The sequence below is a fragment of the Ornithodoros turicata genome, chromosome 6 (genome assembly GCF_037126465.1).
Source record: "Ornithodoros turicata isolate Travis chromosome 6, ASM3712646v1, whole genome shotgun sequence".
Taxonomy (NCBI): Eukaryota; Metazoa; Arthropoda; class Arachnida; order Ixodida; family Argasidae; genus Ornithodoros; species Ornithodoros turicata.
The window spans coordinates 62,267,700-62,288,610 of NC_088206.1; the positions used below are offsets into that span (position 1 = coordinate 62,267,700).

The 20,911-nt window shown below is 44.5% G+C and overlaps 1 protein-coding gene across 2 annotated transcripts; it reads right to left on the reverse strand.

Annotated features, from left to right (window-relative positions):
- Nucleotides 1–7,087: 7,087 nt before the first annotated feature.
- On the reverse strand, nt 7,088–20,804 carry LOC135398138 (E3 ubiquitin-protein ligase DCST1-like). 2 transcript variants are annotated; one of them, XM_064629567.1, is made up of 17 exons: nt 20,679–20,804; nt 20,347–20,460; nt 19,988–20,191; nt 18,400–18,539; nt 18,259–18,327; nt 17,636–17,816; nt 17,420–17,557; nt 15,997–16,124; nt 15,777–15,931; nt 14,286–14,385; nt 14,120–14,215; nt 12,574–12,700; nt 12,038–12,154; nt 11,833–11,975; nt 9,771–9,884; nt 7,581–7,769; nt 7,088–7,481 (listed from the first exon to the last, which is right to left on the reverse strand). In XM_064629567.1, exons 1-17 carry the CDS (start codon nt 20,728–20,730, stop codon nt 7,410–7,412), a joined length of 2,139 nt encoding a protein of 712 aa, XP_064485637.1. In that variant the 5' UTR covers nt 20,731–20,804; the 3' UTR covers nt 7,088–7,409. The 2 variants fall into 2 exon arrangements, with proteins under 2 accessions (XP_064485637.1, XP_064485638.1); XM_064629568.1 differs by lacking the exons at nt 19,988–20,191; nt 20,347–20,460 and having other exon boundaries at nt 20,679–20,800.
- Nucleotides 20,805–20,911: the final 107 nt, after the last annotated feature.

Sequence of the window (20,911 nt, forward strand, 5' to 3'; positions counted from 1 at the left end):
TGGCTGAGGTGCACCCGCTACGAACCGCCAAAACTGCCAAGTAAGTGTTTGTCGTTCCTTCGGTAACGCAATAAAATCAATTCAAGTGCACTTTTTTTTCACATGTCTTCATAGTCGGCTAATGGGCGGATGAACCTAAAAAAAAAAAAAAAACTGTCAACTCAAAGCGACTGTCTCGATCCGAGAAAACAATGAAGACATGGCTTCTTACTGTGCTTAGAAGCGCCGTACAAAATATTTTGATAAAATTCGAAATTGATTTTATTTCCAGCGGCATATCTCCAATGACGCAACTGTCAGTTCTGCTAATGACTTTCTAGTTCGACACACAAAAACCTTGTCTGTACAGTGTAGACTCGCTATCAACATTGGCATTTTGAGCTCTCCAATAATAAGGCATTTATATGATCGTAGATAGAGGTCAGCGTGCTTAAAGCGACAATAAGCGCAATAAGTCTGCTATTTTATTACGCTTAAAATTGACATACAAGATATTTTAATAAATTGACTATAATCGCCAACGGCACTTTTTCGCGACGTCACTCTCCGTTTTGTGATTTGCGGAGCTTTGGAACTAATAGGTTCCAGATAAAAATTGTTCACCGTGTTTTAACAACCGTTCACGCTCTCACGCTGCCCTGGGAAAAGTGTGCCTGCCAAAAGCATACGTGACTTCGAACAGAAGCGGTTGTGTATGTGCCGCTCAAACGGCGAGGCTTCGCTGAATGAAATTTTGTATTCAGCATCCTCGCAATCGCGTACAGTCTCTAGCAGGCGGTTCTAATTCTCAGCTAAAACAGACGGCATTTCAAACCCTTGTATACCTAGAATATGCCTGTACAATATGGGATCGTCACACTCAGAAAGGAATAATGAAATTAGAAAGAAAAAAAAATCAAAGACTAGCTGTTCGTTTCATCCATGACAGGTACGGCAGACGTAATTCATCGTCACACATGCTACTTCAAGCCCAATTTCCTCTCTTAGCAAATCGCCGAAAGAGTGTTCGTCACAGTTCTATGCATGCTCTATACATTGATAGATTAAGAATAGACCAACATAAATACATATCTAGATCAAACCGGCAAAGCGGACACACTAACTATAGGGTGAAGACAACCGCGCAGTCTACTACGAATTTCCGCCATCTTTACGGCCACGCACAAACTACATTTTGGAGTTGAGTAAATACATAGCAGAGGTGGTTTGAAAAAGTGGGTGATATCGGTACACAGCATTCATACATGGTAAGCGTGGGTGAAAACATGGCGGCTTTGCGACACTCGCTTCTACAAAGGGTGACTCCACCCTACACAGAGGGAGCTAGTATTCAGGCACCCTAACACTAACATCAATGCACTGTCCCCTGGATTTGCTCGAACAAATAGGCTAAAATACTCTTATATTCACCTAAGGCCATAGCGGATTGGGACAAACTACCATCAAACAGGTTTGTCTCTGAAGATATATTCAATTCCTATCTTGCGTCTTGAAATGAAGTGTTATTGCGACGTCTATAACTTGCTAACCTTGTACCATGTTTCCAGGGGCGGCGGTAAAGGGGGGGGGGGTTACAGGGGTTACTGTAGACACCAATGAACTTGTGAAGGGGTCGCAAAATTCCCATGGAGGTGAGGCGCCAAAGTGTTATCTCAGGTGCCGCATGCGAATAGAATGCCATAAACCATTTTCTCGAATCGGTCAAATTGCCAGCATATAGTCAAGGACTTGTCGATTGATGCGGTAGAACTCACGACGACATGACCTGAAAGATGTTCACGGGTTCCAGTACGTATAAAACAACTCTCAGTCTCATGTGTGCCCATGAGCTCTACTTGCCACTTTCTGTCATTCAGACTGCCTCGAATTTTTGGGACCCGGGCATGAATTGGTGGGGACGGTGGAGGATGGAAAGGGGAGCCGGTTGGGATCTGGGGTCCCCCTGAATTCAGGACGTTACACCGCCCCTACATGTTACCATGCATCGGCTATTCCGTATCTGCACTTGCCCTCCTGCTTGGGCCCTTGAGGACCTGCAGTATCTTGCAAAAATAAATAAATAAAATAAAATAAATATAGACGGTCGCTTTCATATACCGCGTATTTCGAGCGAGTGTGAGCTTGTTTTGAGGTCGGGCGTAAAAAGCACCGACAGTCGAGAACATCCTATCTCGGGTACAGGTAAAGGCGTCGTTGTTATCACCACGATCTACTAGATTATAGCGACCACGTCATACGGACCCCTTACCAGTCCTCATTTGGAGGCTTGCGGTGGCGCTGCTCATCGGCCCGGTTCTTGCTTCCTCAGCTTCTACAGTACTTTGTACTTCAGCTTACCTTAGTATTTTTGTACAAGCGGTGGATGTCCCATGAGAGATGCTTCCTTCTAAAGTTGATTATCATAGATATTAACATTGCCTTGAGTTTGAGGGGAGAAAACACAGGACGAACACAGGACGAGACGAACAGATAGACTCAGTCCGCAGATGTTCGTCCTGTGTTTTCTCCCATCAAACTCAAGGCAATGTTAATATCAATTCAACACCAGCTAGCTTGCCTGCTCCTGCTATGTTCATTGATTATCATCATCATTCTACGCGTTTTCATAGGAACTGTTGCTGTCGTCTGCTACAGTAATCGTGCGTCCGCTTCTGCGTGTTCAAAATTCAAATTTCCATCGTCCAATCGTGATGCAGGTCCGATGAGTAGTGCCCTTAGCGGATCGTGCTGACGGACTCCTCTCCTCATTGGGTTTGCCGATTATGACATGGTCGCTATAATTTAGTAGACGTGGTTATCACACCAGTATAGACACGCTGTGTTCGGGTAAAAAAAAAAAAGAATGTCGGTTAGCATACATGGCGTTAACTCTAATTATCCTAATTCTGTGCCGTTATTCTTTCAGGGCGCAGAGATGGCCCTAAACGGCGCTATCCAGACCGAAGTCCTCGCGTCCCTTTCACACCACGGCAGGTGTCTGCGCTGGAAGAACATTTCCGAAACACCCGCTACCTCAGTGGAGCTCAAGTGAGGAATCTCGCTCACCTCCTCTGCCTCACAGAAATGAGGGTGAGCATTAAAGAAGTCAACTGTCAGTCGATTGAGCCTGCACCTATGCGTGCACTATACAAGAAACAGTTCTGCGATTTATATCCACTGATTACCAAAGTGCTGCATCAGAAGGAGTTAATTAAGCGAAGCACAGCAGTACAGATGTCTCGTGAATAACTGATGATGACTAACAGTGACTGAGAAGAACATAAATGGAACAGGATGGAACACACATACACAAGCCTCAAGGCGACTACGAACATTGTCGGCAACTGTCTGACTTTTTCGACTATCCATCTTCCAATTTATTTCCATCTTTCAATGCCCGACCAGCGTCTACAGCGAACATATTGACTGAAAGGTGTTATACTTTTCAGACGTAACAAGTCAGCTTGACGAGCTCGGGGAGCTGTCATCATATTCTTATGTTGCAAAATAATGCTTCGATTTTGTTTTTGACTCCGTGTTAGCGCCGCGAAGCAACTGTTGCCATGAGCGGCGTACAGATGTGGACAGATGGAGAGAGGACAGCAGGAAGGAGTGAGGGAGAGGGGGGGGGTAGTATGCGTCCTGGGTCGACATATATAATGCTTCGAAATTTAGCTAAGTTCACATTGGAAATACAGAAGCTTCTACATGTGTGGATTATGGTATGACGTAGGTTCTGCAAACAAATTCAGAGAAAATATACCTTATTCAGTGGTCACTGTTGTATTGAGAACTGCAATCAGCGGATGCTAATGATGGCTGGACAGACCACGAGTCTCACCATCACTACAGGGTCATGCAGGTCTGACCAGCTATATACCAACCCCACCGAATGAACACAACTGCCCGTGACTCTTCTAATTCACTGTGACGTTCTTTACACTGTATGCAAACTTCAAAAGAGCTTCCCCCACCACGAAACCTACTCAAGCGCAACCGAACCAAGTTTGACAAGCTCTGTCTGGCGAAAGAAAAGGAGACATAAAGCTTGTGACGTCACGGCAGATGCCCTAACTATAAGGGCGCGGGGGAGCTGCCTACCTGCGCCGAACGCGCGCGTTCAAAAGGGAAGTATCGAAAACCACCAGTAGGGGGCCGTGTTCAGGTCCTCCTATTCAAGATGTCCAACTGTATAGGGATTCGTGGGAACATCGTCCGCTGCGCGCGGCACATGATGGCTTCGGCCATATGTGTCACTGGGACATGCACGAAAAAATGTTGACAGAGGGGTCAGTAGAAAAGTGGAACATTTTTTTCGTTCATTTTTTTCTGTCATCGCTGGACTCCGCTCCAGTTATTACATATGTATGGAAATCTGCATACAATCTACACGGGCCTGCATTAATGACGTATCCAAGTAACCCTGGTGCAGCACAGTGCGGCATCCGGTAGTAAATATATCGTATATTCTGTGAAAGTACAGTAACTTTTGTGGACTTAATTTTCGCGAATTTCGTAATTATTTTCCAGCGAATTTAAAGCGAAGAAAAACGTTTGTAACGAATGAGCTTCTATAAGCCGAACTGACCCCGCTGAGTGCACTTCATTGCCCCCACATCGCACACTTGTGGCTACATTTACGCTACTGAACATAATTTACATTCTCATTCGAACATTTTGTCGTTCCACCGCGGTTCTCAACTCATTCACTGACTCGATCAACAAGACCCATAAGGAATGGGTTTAATTTTATAAGCGGGTGTCGTAGAAACAGACGATTGCCGACATCACGGCGAAGCCTCAGATTTCGAGCATTCTGACCCACACGATCTTTACGGTACAACCGCATATGTGCTCCCTGAACCTCACTCCTGGCGAATTCCCGCATTAAGGCCGTGAAATTAAATATACCGGGTGTTTCACAAAAGCTGAATAAGTCGTCAACAGGTAGTGCTATCGAAAAGCTTTCTGTTTAGTCATCATCCCCGAGATATCGACCGAAAACTGAGCAGTGAGCGGCTCTTCGCATTCGCTCATTAATAAAACTCAGACAGAACAGAAGCTTCAGTGCATTCATAATCATCACGATAAACGCAAGCTACCGCGGCTGTTATCTTCAGTCACCCCGCGTGTGCGTACAAGGCGGATGAACACGTAATTGGAAGCCGCATAGCGGAGCTAAAGAGCATTTTACGCTGCTTCGCGCAAAAAAAACATGTATACCGAAACATCACAAAGTGTCAACACACACTGAAAGTCCCGTAAAACAGGTTCCGAAAGCGTCCGAAGTAAAATTGAACCGCTCACTGCTTCCCAGCGCCACCTGTTCACGAATTATTCCCCCCGTATATATAGTTCCCCAAGGTTAGTGGACGGAGTAATGGTGGCAGTAACAAATCTGATAAGTACGCGCAGATAAGCAGCATGAATTCAATTGCAGCGACATGTTACCACTAATGCAACAACTAGAACCTGCATGATGTTTATAATGCGCTCGCTATACATACAAAAACGATCTTTCTACTTACCGTTTGTAGTCTCCAATCAAACAAAGAGAGTGCATTTCCATTTATTACTTCCATCGCTTGCTGCTGGTAATTAGAGAACAGAGTGAAGCTGTCGACACTCTACTACCTCAGCGACGCCAATCTTCTAGCACCCCTCAAAAGAAAGTGATTGCATGTGAGATTGCAGGATAAGCCCGCAGAAAACTGAGACTGGTTTTACAACCACCTATCGCATGGGCTCCCGTCTGATAAGATTGCTAAAAGATATACCGACAAGAGGTTATTTCGCATCTTAAAAATCTGACGCAGGCCCCACAATGTTTGGAAATGCCTTTGAAAAGTACATACTGTGTATTCACATCCCAACCTCGAATGCATTAGGTTCCGGTCAACTTTACATCAGTAGAAGTATAGCAACTCGTTCTCATATCAAAGAGCGGGTACTAACGTCTCTGTGAACTATCTACCGTCTCTAACTCTTCCAGGTCAAAATCTGGTTCCAAAACCGTAGAGCTCGGGAGAAGAGGGAACGAAAATGCTTGGGACAAATAGAAGATGGCGCCACGGCTCCTCAAGATCATCTGCCACTGCTGGCGGGCCACCGCCTAATGGAATCGTCTTCGTCAAGCACATCATTGCAGACGACGTCGAAAGCCTCGGACATTCCATATTTGCTCAGGATACCAATTCCCACTCATCACCCTCAGATCCACAGCCAAGCGTCTAATACGTCACTTCCTGGTACAACGACATCTCCATTACCGTCATTTCCGTTTCAACATCTGCATTCCATGTGCGCTAGGCTGATGAATAATAATTAAAACAAAATTGGCTCTAGTGTGAATGCATATCACGCGTATGGAGTATAGAATTGATCCCAAGTTGGAGTATACCTGTACCACGAAATTGATACCAGAGCTTACCAAAAAGAAAACAGTGACCCTTATCCTAGTTGGAAAGAAAGCTACTATATAGTACTATATAGGATACTATATAGTACTATAGGATATAGTACTATATAGGATATATAGGAAAGTACTATATAGGATTTTATCTGCAGGTTTACACGCTGGGTTACCCAAAATAAGTATACCTAATTTTTCTTTTTCTCTTTTTTTTAAGGAGCGAAAAAAATAGTTCCTTAAAAAAATACTGTATGTAACTCGCCCTCGTCGACGATTCGTGGATGCAGAAAATCGTGTAATTTTTTTTTTCAACTTCAAGTTTTGTTTCAGTGAATTAAGAAAAATTAAAAACAGCTCTTTCATACACATTCCCAATTAACCTACATCCGCCACTTTCTTTAGCATCGGTGACGCTTCGAAGTTAGTTCCAGGAGGCATATTTGCTAGAAGTGCATCTTGCGTTCTAAGAACGCGGCACAATAAATATCGTAAGAGAGTTTCTACTGCAACGAAGCTACGCAAACAAGCATACACGCGAGGCTTAGCAGTTACTAAGAGCAGTTTCACGATTTGTCCACAAAGAACGCTATCTGATTTCCTTTTTTTTTTTTTTTGCGCACAGTACGTTCTCTAATGTACCGTTTAGCTCCCAAATGCTCATTTCTTCATTCCATCTTCATTACAAACCCCGTAGTTTATATTTGGTAAAAAGAACGTATATGTATGCAAGGAGAGTATACAAGGAAACAGTATTCTCTCACAGAGGAAGTAATATCAGAAAACACCTTGGTAGACTACTCAACGCTAAATTCGGGTAACAATAGAGAGTTTTAGTGCATCGTATACGCAACCGCCTTAGCGTACGAGGGATAGCGTATAGCGGTTCTGCGCAATGCGCGAAGCTCTGTCTATGTATTGCGCATGCGCAGAACCACCAACGCCATCCCTTACGTACGCAAAGGCGATATCTAGAAAAGCGATGTTCCCTCTCCTGCTTCTTGGATGATGACGTTTGCGATTAATGTAACGGGAAAAGTTCGTCACTGAGAGAGGATTCGCCTTCTTGCTCTTCTTCGCACGCATAGCACCTCTGCGAACAGACCAAAAAAACGTTGAAAAAAACTTGCAATATGTTCGTATAGCAGCAAGGTGACTGAAAAACGGGGTTTTGCAATTCACGTATACTTACCCCTATATCATCCCAACACTGACCGCAGTACATGCACTGGCAAACGGTTGTTGGACAGATGTAAAAGTCACTATTTTCGGGATCACCGCATACCAGACAAGTTCGCTGATTGGTGATACCCAAGAATTGCAGCACCCTGTACAGCCTCGGGGTGACCTTGCGTAGGAATTCGAACCAGCCGACATTTAGCTGGAATAGTGAGATGAACGACACACTCATTCAGTAGGCGTTCATGCTAAGAAAAAAAAAAGAAGAAGAAAAACTATCACAGTGCAATCACAGCTTCGAATCCCCTAGTTTGCAATTGTTCCTACCCAAGCAGCACAATGTACTGAAAGTCGAGTGCAATAGGGGTGGACGGGTAGGTGGAAGGCCTTGAACAGACTCGTGAAACTAAAGAACATTGATAAGACACATACCGTCCACCCCTATTGCACTCGACTTTCAGTACATTGTGCTGCTTGGGTAGTTTTAATCCCGTAACCCTGCGGTACCCTCTGCGTGCTGTCTGCAGATAGTTCCTAGACTTTAATAAAACTCTTTAATAAAACTTTAATAAAATTCTGTGCATGTAGTCCCGATGGTTGTGGCAACGCACTTAATCCTCAAAAGGACTAAAGTTACCTACTTACTTAAAGTTACCTATCAACTTAACTAAAGTTACTCCATTTTTGCTTAGAGTGTATAGCACTGTAGTGTGCAGGGCATGGAATATAGAGCAAGAGACGTGTGGTTCTACGAATAGTACGATCATGAGAATGGAAAATTTTGGCCACGAAAAAACGATGATTTTGGATTTAGAAATGGTTTAGAAATGGAAACTCGCGCACATTATTTTTTGGGTTCTGAAACACACACACATGTTGTTTCTTCCGATTTTTTTCGCTATAGTTTCTCGCGTATTGTAGCAGCCACACGCAAATTCAAGGTAGAGCAGCAGCGTATTCTCCCGATATGTGGAGGACACCTCTCCAACGAAGCGAAGCATCTCCTATACAGTCAAACTCCTTTATAGCGAACACCTTTTTAACGAAAATACCACTACAGCAAATTTTTTTGCGGTCCCGCTGGAGCCTATAGGTTCAATAATAGACATCCTTTTTAACGAAAATACCTTTACTGCGAATTTTTTTTTTTTTTTTTTTGCTGTCCCCTGAGTTTCGTTGTAAAGGAGTTTGACTGTATACCCTTTTTAGGAAGGCCCTCGCACATTAGGAATTTTGCAGTATTTGTATGCTGTATACGGATGTGTGTCACATCCAGGCACTGGCGCTAGTAGTGGGACGTACGGACCGACAAACGGACGGACGGACGGACGGACGGACGGACGCGCGCGCACACACACACGCACGCACAAACATGCATACGCAACGTCAGAGTATTCGATCCCTCGTCGGCTTCGAACACACTATAACAGGCGGACACGAAATGGTTCAGCGAGACATTGGGATTTGTGTTACGTCCTGAAGAGGTATATCCGTACCAGACGGGCACAAAAAATGTCATTAGCGGGTAATGTCAGTCGGGTTCCGCATGCCATTTCTTACGATAGTCGTGCTACACGTCAGATTGGAATGACAGTAAACGCTATGATGTCGATGCGGGTCTCCCACTATAGCCACGTAAGAGGTGCGATACTTGAAGAGCGTAAACATGTTCAAAGAGATTGAAAATACCCATAATATCCCACAAAATGAAAAAAATTTGCTTTATTTCATAACCGATGGTCTGTACTAGGTCGGAAAGCTGTTGTCATCTTGCATGTCAAGTGGCAGTCTACCCAAAAAGCAAATATGAAAAAAAAAACAAAAAAAAAACAAGAAAATAAACTAAGGCAATCGTTAACAACGTCAAGCATTTTGCAAAAAAATAATGCTTGTTTTCGTGTAATTTATAAAATAATTGCGCGGTGCGCAGTACAGAGTGGCTTTATGGAAGTTTTAAATTGCTCTTGTGCTCAGACAATGTGAGCCAGGGTACGTATTTCGTGTGCGAATGAGTTGTAGCGAGGCTCATTACACGTAAACTGTCATTCAGACGAATGTAATTAAATATCTCCGTATAGCACGGCACGAATGACATTAACACTTAACTCATTACACACTCAATGCATTTTCGTGACTCTGTATGGTATGAGTATTCGTTTCACAATCCGAATCTAGAAAGGTTTCAATACGAGTATTTACTTACGTCGAAATCTCGTTCTCGCACGAGCTTCCGAATTCGATGCCTCGTGTATTTCAAGTACCCGACACGTCTTTTCAGTATCTTGTTGTAGAGATAAAGTACTCTCTTCTTCTCCCTCTGTAATGTTAAAATACCGCATATGTTCAAAGGTTACCCAGTTATAGCTTAACTATAGGCTTCTAGTCCGCATTTCCCATTGCACTCCACGTAGATGTTGTGCGCTTTAATTGTAGAACTTTCATTGTACTGGTGGGTGAACGATAAAAGTCTAGTCTACATAGACTTAAAATTAGTAGCAGTCATACAACAGAGTCAACAACCTAGTCAAATGTTGACTTTGGGCATTATTGTCCTAAACGCGTTTAAATAGGATATCTTTATAGCAGGAACCTCATACTCAAATCTAGCCGCGGGCCGCATCGACCTATGACCACATCTTGGAGGGCCGCACAATAAATAAATCACCGTAATTACCATAAAATACTCTAAATTACAATCAAACAAAAACACAAACAGAAAACAGGAGCAGTGTAGTTATTATTGGACGGTGTGTGTGTATAATTCGTCACTGAAAAGGTCCATTTGATACACGACGAGAAATAAATAAGCTGCCTTTCCAACAGAGTACTGAAAACATGAAAAATAATTCGAGAAACATATGTATTTCTTCACAAACGGTTACGTGTTACAGCAGCACTGAAATTACCTTAGTTTACACGCTGTATTGTTGCCATTGCTTACAGTTTCAACTCGAAAAAAGAAATAGGAAAATAAGAGAGCAAGAGCAAGCTGACTTTAGTGACACTGGATGCTTTCGGGTTTACTGACATTCGGGGAGGCTGCTGCCTTATCAACTTGTAAACTTAGTGCGAGAATTAAGATGAGCCAATCTTAGTCCTCACCCTAGTTGCAGTGCAGCCACAAGAAATGCTTGCTGACATAGGTATGCGCAGCATAACATGGACAAGAACAGCACTACACTGGGTAAGTGTAAAAAACAATGCCTGAAAAAAATCTGGTTTCGTCCCTAACTCTTCATTAAATGTTTTGAGAAGGCAGTCTCCTTCTGTTCGGTGGTCAAGGGCCTTCAGGCCACAGAACAGCTCATTGAGGGCCAGATGCGGCCCGCGTGTTTGAGACTCCTGATTTATAGGGTTATCGTTAGAGGTAAATTTTTAGCGAAATTATTTTTGAGATGACATCAAGTTTTTATTGAAAGAACTATTTTTTTAAAAAATCGTTACTGTTGTTGTTTACACAATTTCGTTATCACATGTTGGTGGGACTGCGTGATCTTATACGCAGCCATGGACGTACCTACACGGTGGGTAGCCTTATAGAGCCATCGATTTCATAAGTTATTTCACAAGCTAGGATCATCAAGCTATCAAGCTATCCAATCAATGGAGCACTCAAAACGTCAATGTCAAAGCCACGACACTGCAATACACAATGTGGTCATTCTGCGGTTATTCATCATACGTAGATCATGTAGATATATACGATATCGACGATACCTTATGATCCGCGTTTCCGGTTTTTATTTTTGGGCGGATTCGGCGTATGTTTTTCGATGGTTCTTGATTTTCACGAAATCGGCGTTTTTCGATGTTTTTCCTGGCGCGTGTACATGGTTCGCCAGACAGTTATCGGCGAATAGAAATCATAACGTAATTTCCGCATGACGCTCATTCGACGTGGCGTTTATTCGCTGCAGTGACGTTTTACGGCTAACGAAAAAATAGACGGACATTTTTCACAACCATGGTATTTCTGTATGGTTTTCTGATCTGCATCATCAACTTGCTGGGCATGTGCAGCAATTTATCTCTGCCATGTCCTGGAATGTCCCTCTGTATTCGGCGTTTTTCGGTTAAAACCGAATAAGGAAAAATTTACCCGACGTATGTTTTTCGGTGTTTTTCGATTAAAACCGAAAACGGTGAGCCCTACTGACGTTCACGCAAAATTGAAAGTAATCAGATGAATGAAGACTGAATGAATGACTGACTGAACTGACTGAATGAATGAATAAGAAATGAAGAATCTGTGAATATATACTCACTTTCCTGTAAAAGTAAGAGCAGACGACCCTTCTGAGCCGTTGCGAGTACATCTGGGCGAACACCAGCGCCACCATGGCAGCGTAAGTGAAGTACAATTTCGCGATCAACCAGCGTGACGTTCGGACAGGCTTGGGTAAACAGTCTGACGGAAACGATGTCCTGTTACGTGCTACTAATTTCGTAAAAGGAGACACAGAATCTTACGTGCGTTGCTGGATATTCGTTCCAGCTTTTCCTCCACGTCAAACTCTTTGAAGATCTTCCGCACAAGGTTGCTCACCGCACCGGTGCCAAACACTTGCAGGGCGATGCGGTGGTAGCCTGTGCAGACGTTATTGTGGCGGATTACATTAAGCCTTTTTCGATGTGTTTTGTGTGGTTATCGATATAAGAATGAAAGTCTGTTGTCTGTGAAGATGTTTCATTATTACTAGTTCTGAAGCACATTCTGAGTAATGATCACTGCGAGGCTCCAATAAGAACGGAGGAACTATACGTCGTACATCTTGTTTGTAAGCTTCATCATATAGCAAGTTTAACAAAAAAAAAAAACAACATAGCTCTGATAAAGAAAAAAAGATCGACTAATGAATGTGGTATCTCTCTATTCCAAACAAAAATGGAAATAGAGAAAACGGAAAATGAAAGATTACCGGATACGCCAATAAGAACACGAGAGCATTTCCTACAATCATTTGCACTAAAATGAACCTCGCGTAAGTGAGGAGTATATGGCATACCTTCTTGCACAAACTTCACTTCAGCATTGCGGCGTATAATATCCAAGACGTCATAAAGCAACAGGTCGAGACCCAGCATGACACTTCCGAAGACTATGTGGACCACTTCCGAAGCGCAGCCTTTAATCTGGTCAGAAAGAACGAACTTTTTCGTCAACTCTGCGACACGTCCTGCTCTGGGCTGGCCATGGTTGTACCGCCGTAACCGAAATCGATACTTCTTTCGGTGTCAAAGTGCGTATCGAGATATTTCTTTTTTAAAAAATCGGTATCGGAAAAAGTATCTCCGTTATTAATTTGGCGGTATCGCCATCTCCGTATCGCTACCGATACCGATACTTTTATGGTATTGCCACCCAACCCATTTCTTCACTGGCCACACTTCTTAGTTTTATTCATTGTCGACAAGGACAGCTATCCGAGGTTCCATCGTGTATTGAAAAAAGTTAACACTGCCGTTCCCTCTAGTGCGTCAGCGGAATGTCTCTTCAGTATCTCTGCGAACACGCTTTTTTCAAAAAGTGCCCTAGGATGGCAGAAGAAAACTTTGAGCGGCAGCTATTACTAAAACTCAACCAACGTGTCTAAGCTTTTAAAAAAATATAAAAAATCAGCTTCTTTTATTGCAAAACTGTCTTCTCCGAAATTACCTATTGTACAAATGGAGCGGTCACGTAAGCGAGATTTGCGATGTCGCAAATTTCATGCAACATCGCATTTTCAGCAAAAGTATCGGGTGAAGTATCGCGTTGCTTTTCTTAGTAACGGTAGCGGTACTCCGTTACGTTAAAAAGGAAAGCTCGATATTGGTATTGCTCCACTGTCTGGGTATCCCTTCCTTCCCTTTCGCTACGTTTTACTCAACTAACGAGTATCGGTATCGCGATACCATAGTTCGGCAATGGGTACAACACTGGTTCTGGTCTGGCACACTGCAATAGCGTGGCAGAAAAACTTCCATAGCATCCTGGTGACGCTACGAACATCCCAAAATTGAGGGCCACACCAGAAAGTCCTTATCTTGTCCCTTTTCCTCTACTCACCCTCCTCCTTCCCCTCGCACTTTCATCTTTCGCTTCGGCTTGCTGGCCTTGCCTTCTGGACTTATTGGTCCCGAGGACAGCGTCTTTGCTTCATTTTTGGATTCATGTTTTTTTTTTTTTTTTTTTTCACAAGTTCGCACGTCCTCAACAGACAACTACGTTACTAATATACTGCATACCCGGACGACTTTTGATAATGACTACTCTCAGTAGTTAATCTGTATTTTTTTAATTTGGTGTTAGCGTTGCGAAGCAACTTTTGCGATGAGCGGCGTACAGATGTGGACAGATGGAGAGAGGACACCAGGAACGAGTGGGGGGTGAGGGGTTAGTATGCGTCATAGGCGGACTTCAGGAAGAACTGTGCAGACATTCGTCTGGAAAGTCTTGTGAAAACCCAGGGAAAACCTCAGACAGCAGAGCGGGTGGTAGGATTCGAACCCACCACCTCCCAGGTCTTGAGCACGACCTTGGCTACCACCAACGGTGTAGAGTGTACTCACCACAATGTTCCACTCAACGCGTGACAACGACAGAGTTGTGGGGTCGTACACGTCTATCGCTTCGTATCTCTTCAAAGGCAAGAGCGTCGGAAGACCCTGCACGTAAAAAGTCATAACTGCCACTTTCGTTCATCTGACTGGTCTATTCAATAATAAGCATAATTACCTGTAATTGCCTGCGATCGTCTATTTTAGCGAAATACTCGGTGACGTAAACGTTGTCAAAAGTGATGTCATCGCAATAGTTTTCGACGTATCCCTTGGCACTGTAAACACGAACGTTCGTGTGAATTTTGAGAAGTAACTGTACACATTTTGTGACAGAGAATTTACTCTCTTAATCCCCTGTCTTCTATCCATCCTCTCTGTTAAGGGCTCGAAAAGTGTATTTTAAGGGAGATAGTTTACACCCTAAGAAAAAACTGGGTGAAAAAAAGGGTGTATAAAATTTAAAAAAAGGGTGTAAAAAGGATGTGAAAAGGTGGTAACTTCCATAGTTACCACCTAAGTCAATATAGCGTCTGATAAAGGGTGTAAAAGGGTGGTAACCTTGCCTGTTACGGCCTCTTTGCAGGTGCGGTACAAAATGTGTGTAACAGCTGTTATTACAGTCACAGAAGCAATGCACTTTCAGGGAGTGTTGCTTCCCCAGCGTTGACAGTGCAACGGACATTGAGCGCATTGTGTACAATGAAGATAACTGCAACTAAACTTTGTTTTGGGGTTTGCACTAATCTGTTGTGTTGACTGCAACGAGGTAGAAGGTAGAACTTTGCAACCTTTTAGGCACAACATATGCGACAACTATATTACCTCCTAAAAGGTGTAACTGCTCCACCGTACTAAGATCTGTTACGTCCACACTCCGAGCCCCAGAATCACTCTGTGGAAGCTGGGTGCAAATATCACGCGGTCATCGAGTAAGTGTGTAAGTATAAGGCGCGTCTGCGGAGCAAAATGGAAGGTTATTTGTTTATTCGCAGCGCCTACTAGGTAAAAGCTGCGAATATTTACGAGCTCTTCAGGGAAACAAGAACTGCGAACTGTATATGCGCGTCCAGTGTCAGTTTTGGAGCAGCTACTTTTGCAGACGCCGGAACAAAGTGTGACAGAAATACAGGCGGCCGTGAACTGTTCCGAGAGTTGCTCGAACAATAGACGACTTCAGAAAATCCCAGAGGGCTTCCGCCGCTTTGAACTCTGGAAACTTGCTGGTAACGAAGGAGAACCAGAGAACAAAGAACCCGCAAAACTGCATAGTTTCGGATTCTCCAAGAGTACGTGACGTCACACGGAGCTCTGGCGTCTGTCTCTTAGCAACAGCGCGCGTCTCCCCGGTCCACATCACATTGGAAGACTGCCAGCAGCTGTGGTGAGGAGACAGAAAAAACCTTCGAGGAGCAACGTGGCCAGATGCGTGGCAGATTGGGCACGCCATGATTAATTTTAGAATACTTCCACGTCACATAGAGAAACAGTGGCATAAATGCCAAGCCAAGCCAAGCCAAGTCGAGCCAGCTAGCATCTTTTACGCGCAAGAGAACATTTATTGTTGTTCGACAGTACGCCATCGATTAAAATCGCACGATATCTTTCTTCAAATATCAGAAAGCAGCTAGGGGGAGATGGGGGGGCAGGCGACATTTCCAGCACTTACTCGAGTATAACGCCAGCAATAACCACAGCAAACACCCGGCTGAGAAATGTCGCAACGATTCCCACACGTTTCCGGCGGCGCTCGAACTCCTTGTTGACGCTCTTCTTCAAATCATCCGGGCTAATCAGGTTAATGGCGTCCTCAGGAAGGACCAGCTACACGACGGAAATTCTGCTCTGAGAAACACCACCCGTTAAGCCGCTCTATTGTAGTGGTATACCTTATACTGGACGTTGACGCGAAAATTCTTGTCAAATTCTCGTTTCACCGATTTCATCGCTGCAATGCTCTGTCCAAACCCAGCGTTGATTGGTTCCAAGCCGTCGCAGGTTCGCTTGCCCAAAAATGCTGCAATCGCGAATGCTCAGAAGTTATGCCTCTTCAGAAACACGTTTCATATATGCATGAAGAGAACATGAAAAAGTCAGTTTTTCGATAAAAAGCGTCGCATATTAAAAATAATAACCATAATAAAAAAGTCGCAATAATAAAAATTAATAACCATAAGGCGCTGTCTCGGTTGTATCTTAATCTCGAAATCCCGTCCCGGGATACCCGGCATTCGTCCGGAAGAATCCCGCAATCCCGGGACTGCAAAAATGCTCCAGGATTCCCAACACTGATCAGAGGACACGGCGAATTCGAACTTTCGCCGGGTGACTGTCAGAGTCAGACTGTGTGGCAGTTCGTGTAAGCAACGTGCGTAAGCCCGCTTGCATGGATTACAATTCAATGCGATTGAGTTTACCTAGCTAGAGACGTTGTACTGATACGTTATAGAGATAAATAAAAGAAAAGCTGTGCGCAGGCGTTGCTTTTTGTTTATATTTTTTGTTTAGTTGCTCATTTGGGAGTTCTCCGATAAACTCTGGCACAGTTCCGTTTTTTCAGAAATTCCAGGAAACTCAAAACTATCGAGAAATTGGGAACTCCGATAAACACCCCCCCCTCCCCCATGCTTGTCAAATGAAAACTCCGAAGAGTCGGAACCCTATGTATTGGTACGACAAGGTATGACATGACTAGGGCACAATCGGGAACCGAAGCGACCACATGAGAACCTGTCCTATAGAAGAGTGCAGAAGACGGGGAAGCCGAGAAATGACCCGAAAGAAGTCGGAAATGTTGTCTATCCGCGTCACAGCTACAGCCAAAGCGAATATGCTGTCAAATAAAAATATTCCAACACCAGCACGCTAATGATTAAAGGGACCGTGAAGAAATTCCCGAAAATGTTTATTTTTCTGCGAGAACAGTTCCCAAGGATGACGCTTATCTGAAAATTCGCGATTTTTGCCATATTGCATTCCACGATATTGCATATTGTCCTCCAGTTCACACACAAAAAAAGAAGAAAAAAGCAGCAGCCGCCGTTCAACGCACCCTCCACAAATGGTCTGACGTCACTACCTTCATATGCTGACTCCAAGCCAGTGCGCCAGTGGGGAGGATCACCTGCTTCTGACGTCACATGTAGTTCGTGGTCGCGCCGGCAGAGGCGGGCCGCAACAGTCGCCTTTTTTGCCGTTCTTTTTAGTTACTGTCTCCGTTATTCTAACCAATGTCCGGTACTCCACATCGTGAAGGTATAAGCGCCCAGGAACGCATTAGTGATGCCTGTAGTGCATTGTAAAGGTACTCACTGCTCACAAGGTGACAGATGATTGTTAGTTTCATAGGCCAACACAGAAGGTACCCAAGAATCCAGAGCGCTTCAAAACAACGTTCTTCAGCCTTTTTGAATGCGAGGCGACAGCCTCTAACTCCCTGGGAGAATATTCCTGGAATGGTAAAAAAACTTCCGAATACACGCCGTTGCTGAACTGCTGAAAACAGGACAAGGTTGCAATCGGTCTCACCTTCGCAGCGCAATTCGAGTTTCTTTGCATAATCTTCCTCGTACTCTTTGCCTAGTTCTAGTTCTTTGCTCAGGTTCGTGTACTTATCTCTCACTAGCTGAGTGCGTGACTCGGAATCAGACACTTTATCAACATAGTCCGCGTCGGCCTCCAGCTTCTTCACTTCATCTCCAGCGCTTATCTGCGATATAGTCAACAAGAACGGTGACTTGCCAATGCGAATTACAGCTGATCACACCGCAGTGCGTCAGTGCAACGCAGAAAAATCATCTTCTAGGCGTTTGTTTCTTTTTATGCAGATATCAAGCGTAATCTAGCTAAATAATATGCACAACACAAAAATGAACACGACAAACACATGTTTCATGCGCATCAAGGAAGTAATGTATAGATGCCGCACATCGATAAAACTCAGGAGTACGTAGTTAGCCGCATTAGGGGAAAAAGTAAAAAAGAAGACCGAGAGCAAATTGGCGTAAAAATAACACATCCGGTCTCTAGTTGTAACCGGTGACGGTATGACGGATGCGGTAGCACTTAATTTTATGAGCCGAAGGCAACGTCCTCTGGAAACATTTCATGTGCTCGTCATGGACTGCATCGGATTGGATGTTCATGCTTACCTCGTTTTCTATTGGTTGTACTTCTTTGTCTATTTGTGACGTAGCGTTGTGGATTACTTTGGCTTGTTTCTGAGATACCACAATCATGAAACACAGTTGGTGACCGCTTGAGGGAGCGCCATGCGAACTTCACAAACTTACATCAAAATCCCATATGATTCGCTTGATGGGTTTATACATCAGAAGTAGTCTCTCCTTAGTGTGATTGAACGAGAGGGCTCCCAGGCACATGAAAGAATCTACCGCAGCCTTGCTGTTAAGCATCATGCTCTCAAGCGGACCTGCGCAGTGTGACATGTACATAGGGCGTTCGATATCCCATACGGGATCATTGTTGTGTGCATCATCACCTAGTCGCTTATGCTCAATATGACATCAACTCATCATCACTGTCATCATCTCGTACACTGGAAGACTCCCAACAACAATGGCATCTAGGCTAAACAAGGCCACCCTGCCTAACGACAGGGCCGTCGAGAAAGGGGGGGGGGTGGAGTTAGCCGGGGATGGCGCCCCGTCGTTATCATATATAGATATATATCGAGACGTGAGGAGGGGGCCCGGGCATTGCCCATCCCAGGGGCTCGTAATTTCTCTCGCCGGCCCTGCCTATCGACGCGCCGCCTACAGATCTCCAGAACGGGAATACTCAGCCTTTGGAATGAGGCAGTACTGCAGAGAGAACTTTACAACTAACTTGTCTGAAACACAGGGGAAAGTAGCTGTCCCACTAGTATACAGGTTATCAGCACAACATAATTAAATTACGGCTACAGTTACGTACTGATTTCTGAAAGCATGTAGATACAGTAAATAAATTACGCTTACAGAAATTAATTGCGGTAGCTTAGTTACTTGCAATTAATTACTTCCAGCTCTGATAACAATCGTGCTTCTAGCGGTCGTACCCATGGCAACGAACCGCCATGAGCCGTATAAGCAGAGCCTTGTTGTTCATGAAAATGATGAAATCGCCTGTGGCGGTTGGGTGAAGCAGAGCCGTGTATAAAAAAGGGACTCTGGCCATTATGAGGAGCCCAAAAAGGACCTGACCTCAATCAAACTTAAAGGAGTACAGAGGGCCATCCAAAAAATTCCAGGTTAAGACGTCTGATGAAAGTGTGTGTGCCAATTTACCGACTAGCACGAAAGGTTTTGATGAGTGCAATTTGTTTCCCAGAAAAGAAAAAGAACCTGCCGACAGAACTATGAGACCCAAGACGACCTGACCTGACCAGAAGCCCCCAGCCCCGTTGAGAACCGACGCCCGTGACAGCAGCACCTAGTGATGGCTCAGCTCCCCCCTCGAACCACCGACCTTCCAGCGAGCGGCACAGCGTCACCATCAGCGTCACCTCAACCACATTTTTCATCGTTCAACAACTGCCGTTCGTCCACGTCGACTCGCGAGCTGTGGTGCCCGGGGGTCACCACTTCAAGGAGGGGGAGTAATGCAACGGCCGGTAGATGAAGATGAAGTGCATGTCACGCGCAACCATTCTAATCATTACCATCCTGACGCTGTGCCTCTCGCAACAATATGCAGGTCCCATTAATGGCCAGACTCCCTTTTAGAATACACGGAACTGGAGTGAAGCAGACGACACTGCCGCTCTACATATTCACGCAGTGGAGGACAGGAAGATGGCTCCCTTTAGTTTAGAAGGCGTTGATGGTGCTAAGACGCACAGAGCAACAGTAGGAACATCTAATAGGCGTACAGGCGTACCGGTAAGCACGAGGGAAACGCTGATGGTGACCAACATGGTTCGACCAGCTCTGCCGCAGAGAAATGGTACAATGAGCCAAGATATGGCTCGGGCTCTTGCGGAGGATGCATAACCGACAGCAGTCAGTAAAACAACTGTCGTACCCATGACTCGAAGCGTCAGTTCAGTGGTGAACATCTTGCGAACAATTTCTTTGTAGAAGACTGCATGCGAAGCGATTCAGTTAAGCTCAGAAGATGTATGTCGAACGTAACTTTCTACGAAGGTAAGTTGCTATTTGATGCGCCATGTCTAAGCGCTACGATACGGATTGCATCAACAGGAATTGTGAAGCGTCAACGGCGAAGCGCATTCTTACATGTTCCCATGAACAAACCGAAGACGAACCCGAAGAAAACCCTGAGGCAACGATATGTTCCAGGCTCACCGAAGAAGAACTTTAGTATTGGAATCGGCACGTGTCGCTTACTCCCTAGGAAAGATACGAAGTACTTAAGCTACTTAATGAAGCGGCATCAGTAGCCTATCCGCAGGACAGTAGCAGCCTTTAGATAGATACAAATAGGCGTTAAAAGACACATAATGACCTATGCCTAGCGTTGCGAACTGCAAAGATGTACCCTTTGTCAGCAAGCGAATGCAGTTCAATGGACCAGTGCGTAAACACACTCAGAGAAACAAAGCACTTACACGTCCTTGTAGCCTTAAACTTCAGGAAGAACCACGTGTCGCGAGATTCCATGCCAGGACATAGGGCGGATATAATGCATCGACACACACGACACAACCGGAATGCTTTCAACCTATAGGAAGAGTACAACGCGCCTGCTCGCGCACAATGCTGTCGTCTGCTAACCAAATGACGCTGTCGTCTGCTTGCCAACGCGGACAAGATGCAAGTGTGAGTAAAACGTTAAAAACTG

Excerpts from the sequence above, each read along its gene's own strand:
- LOC135398138 (XM_064629567.1), bottom strand. The coding sequence starts at position 20,730 with ATGGAATCTCGCGACACGTGGTTCTTCCTGAAGTTTAAGGCTACAAGG. Across the intron at positions 20,192-20,346 it reads CGGTTTGTTCATGGGAACAT|TCTTCTACAAAGAAATTGTT; the intron begins GTAAGAATGCGC and ends CTTCGCATGCAG. Across the intron at positions 12,155-12,573 it reads AGTGAAGTTTGTGCAAGAAG|GCTACCACCGCATCGCCCTG; the intron begins GTATGCCATATA and ends ACGTCTGCACAG.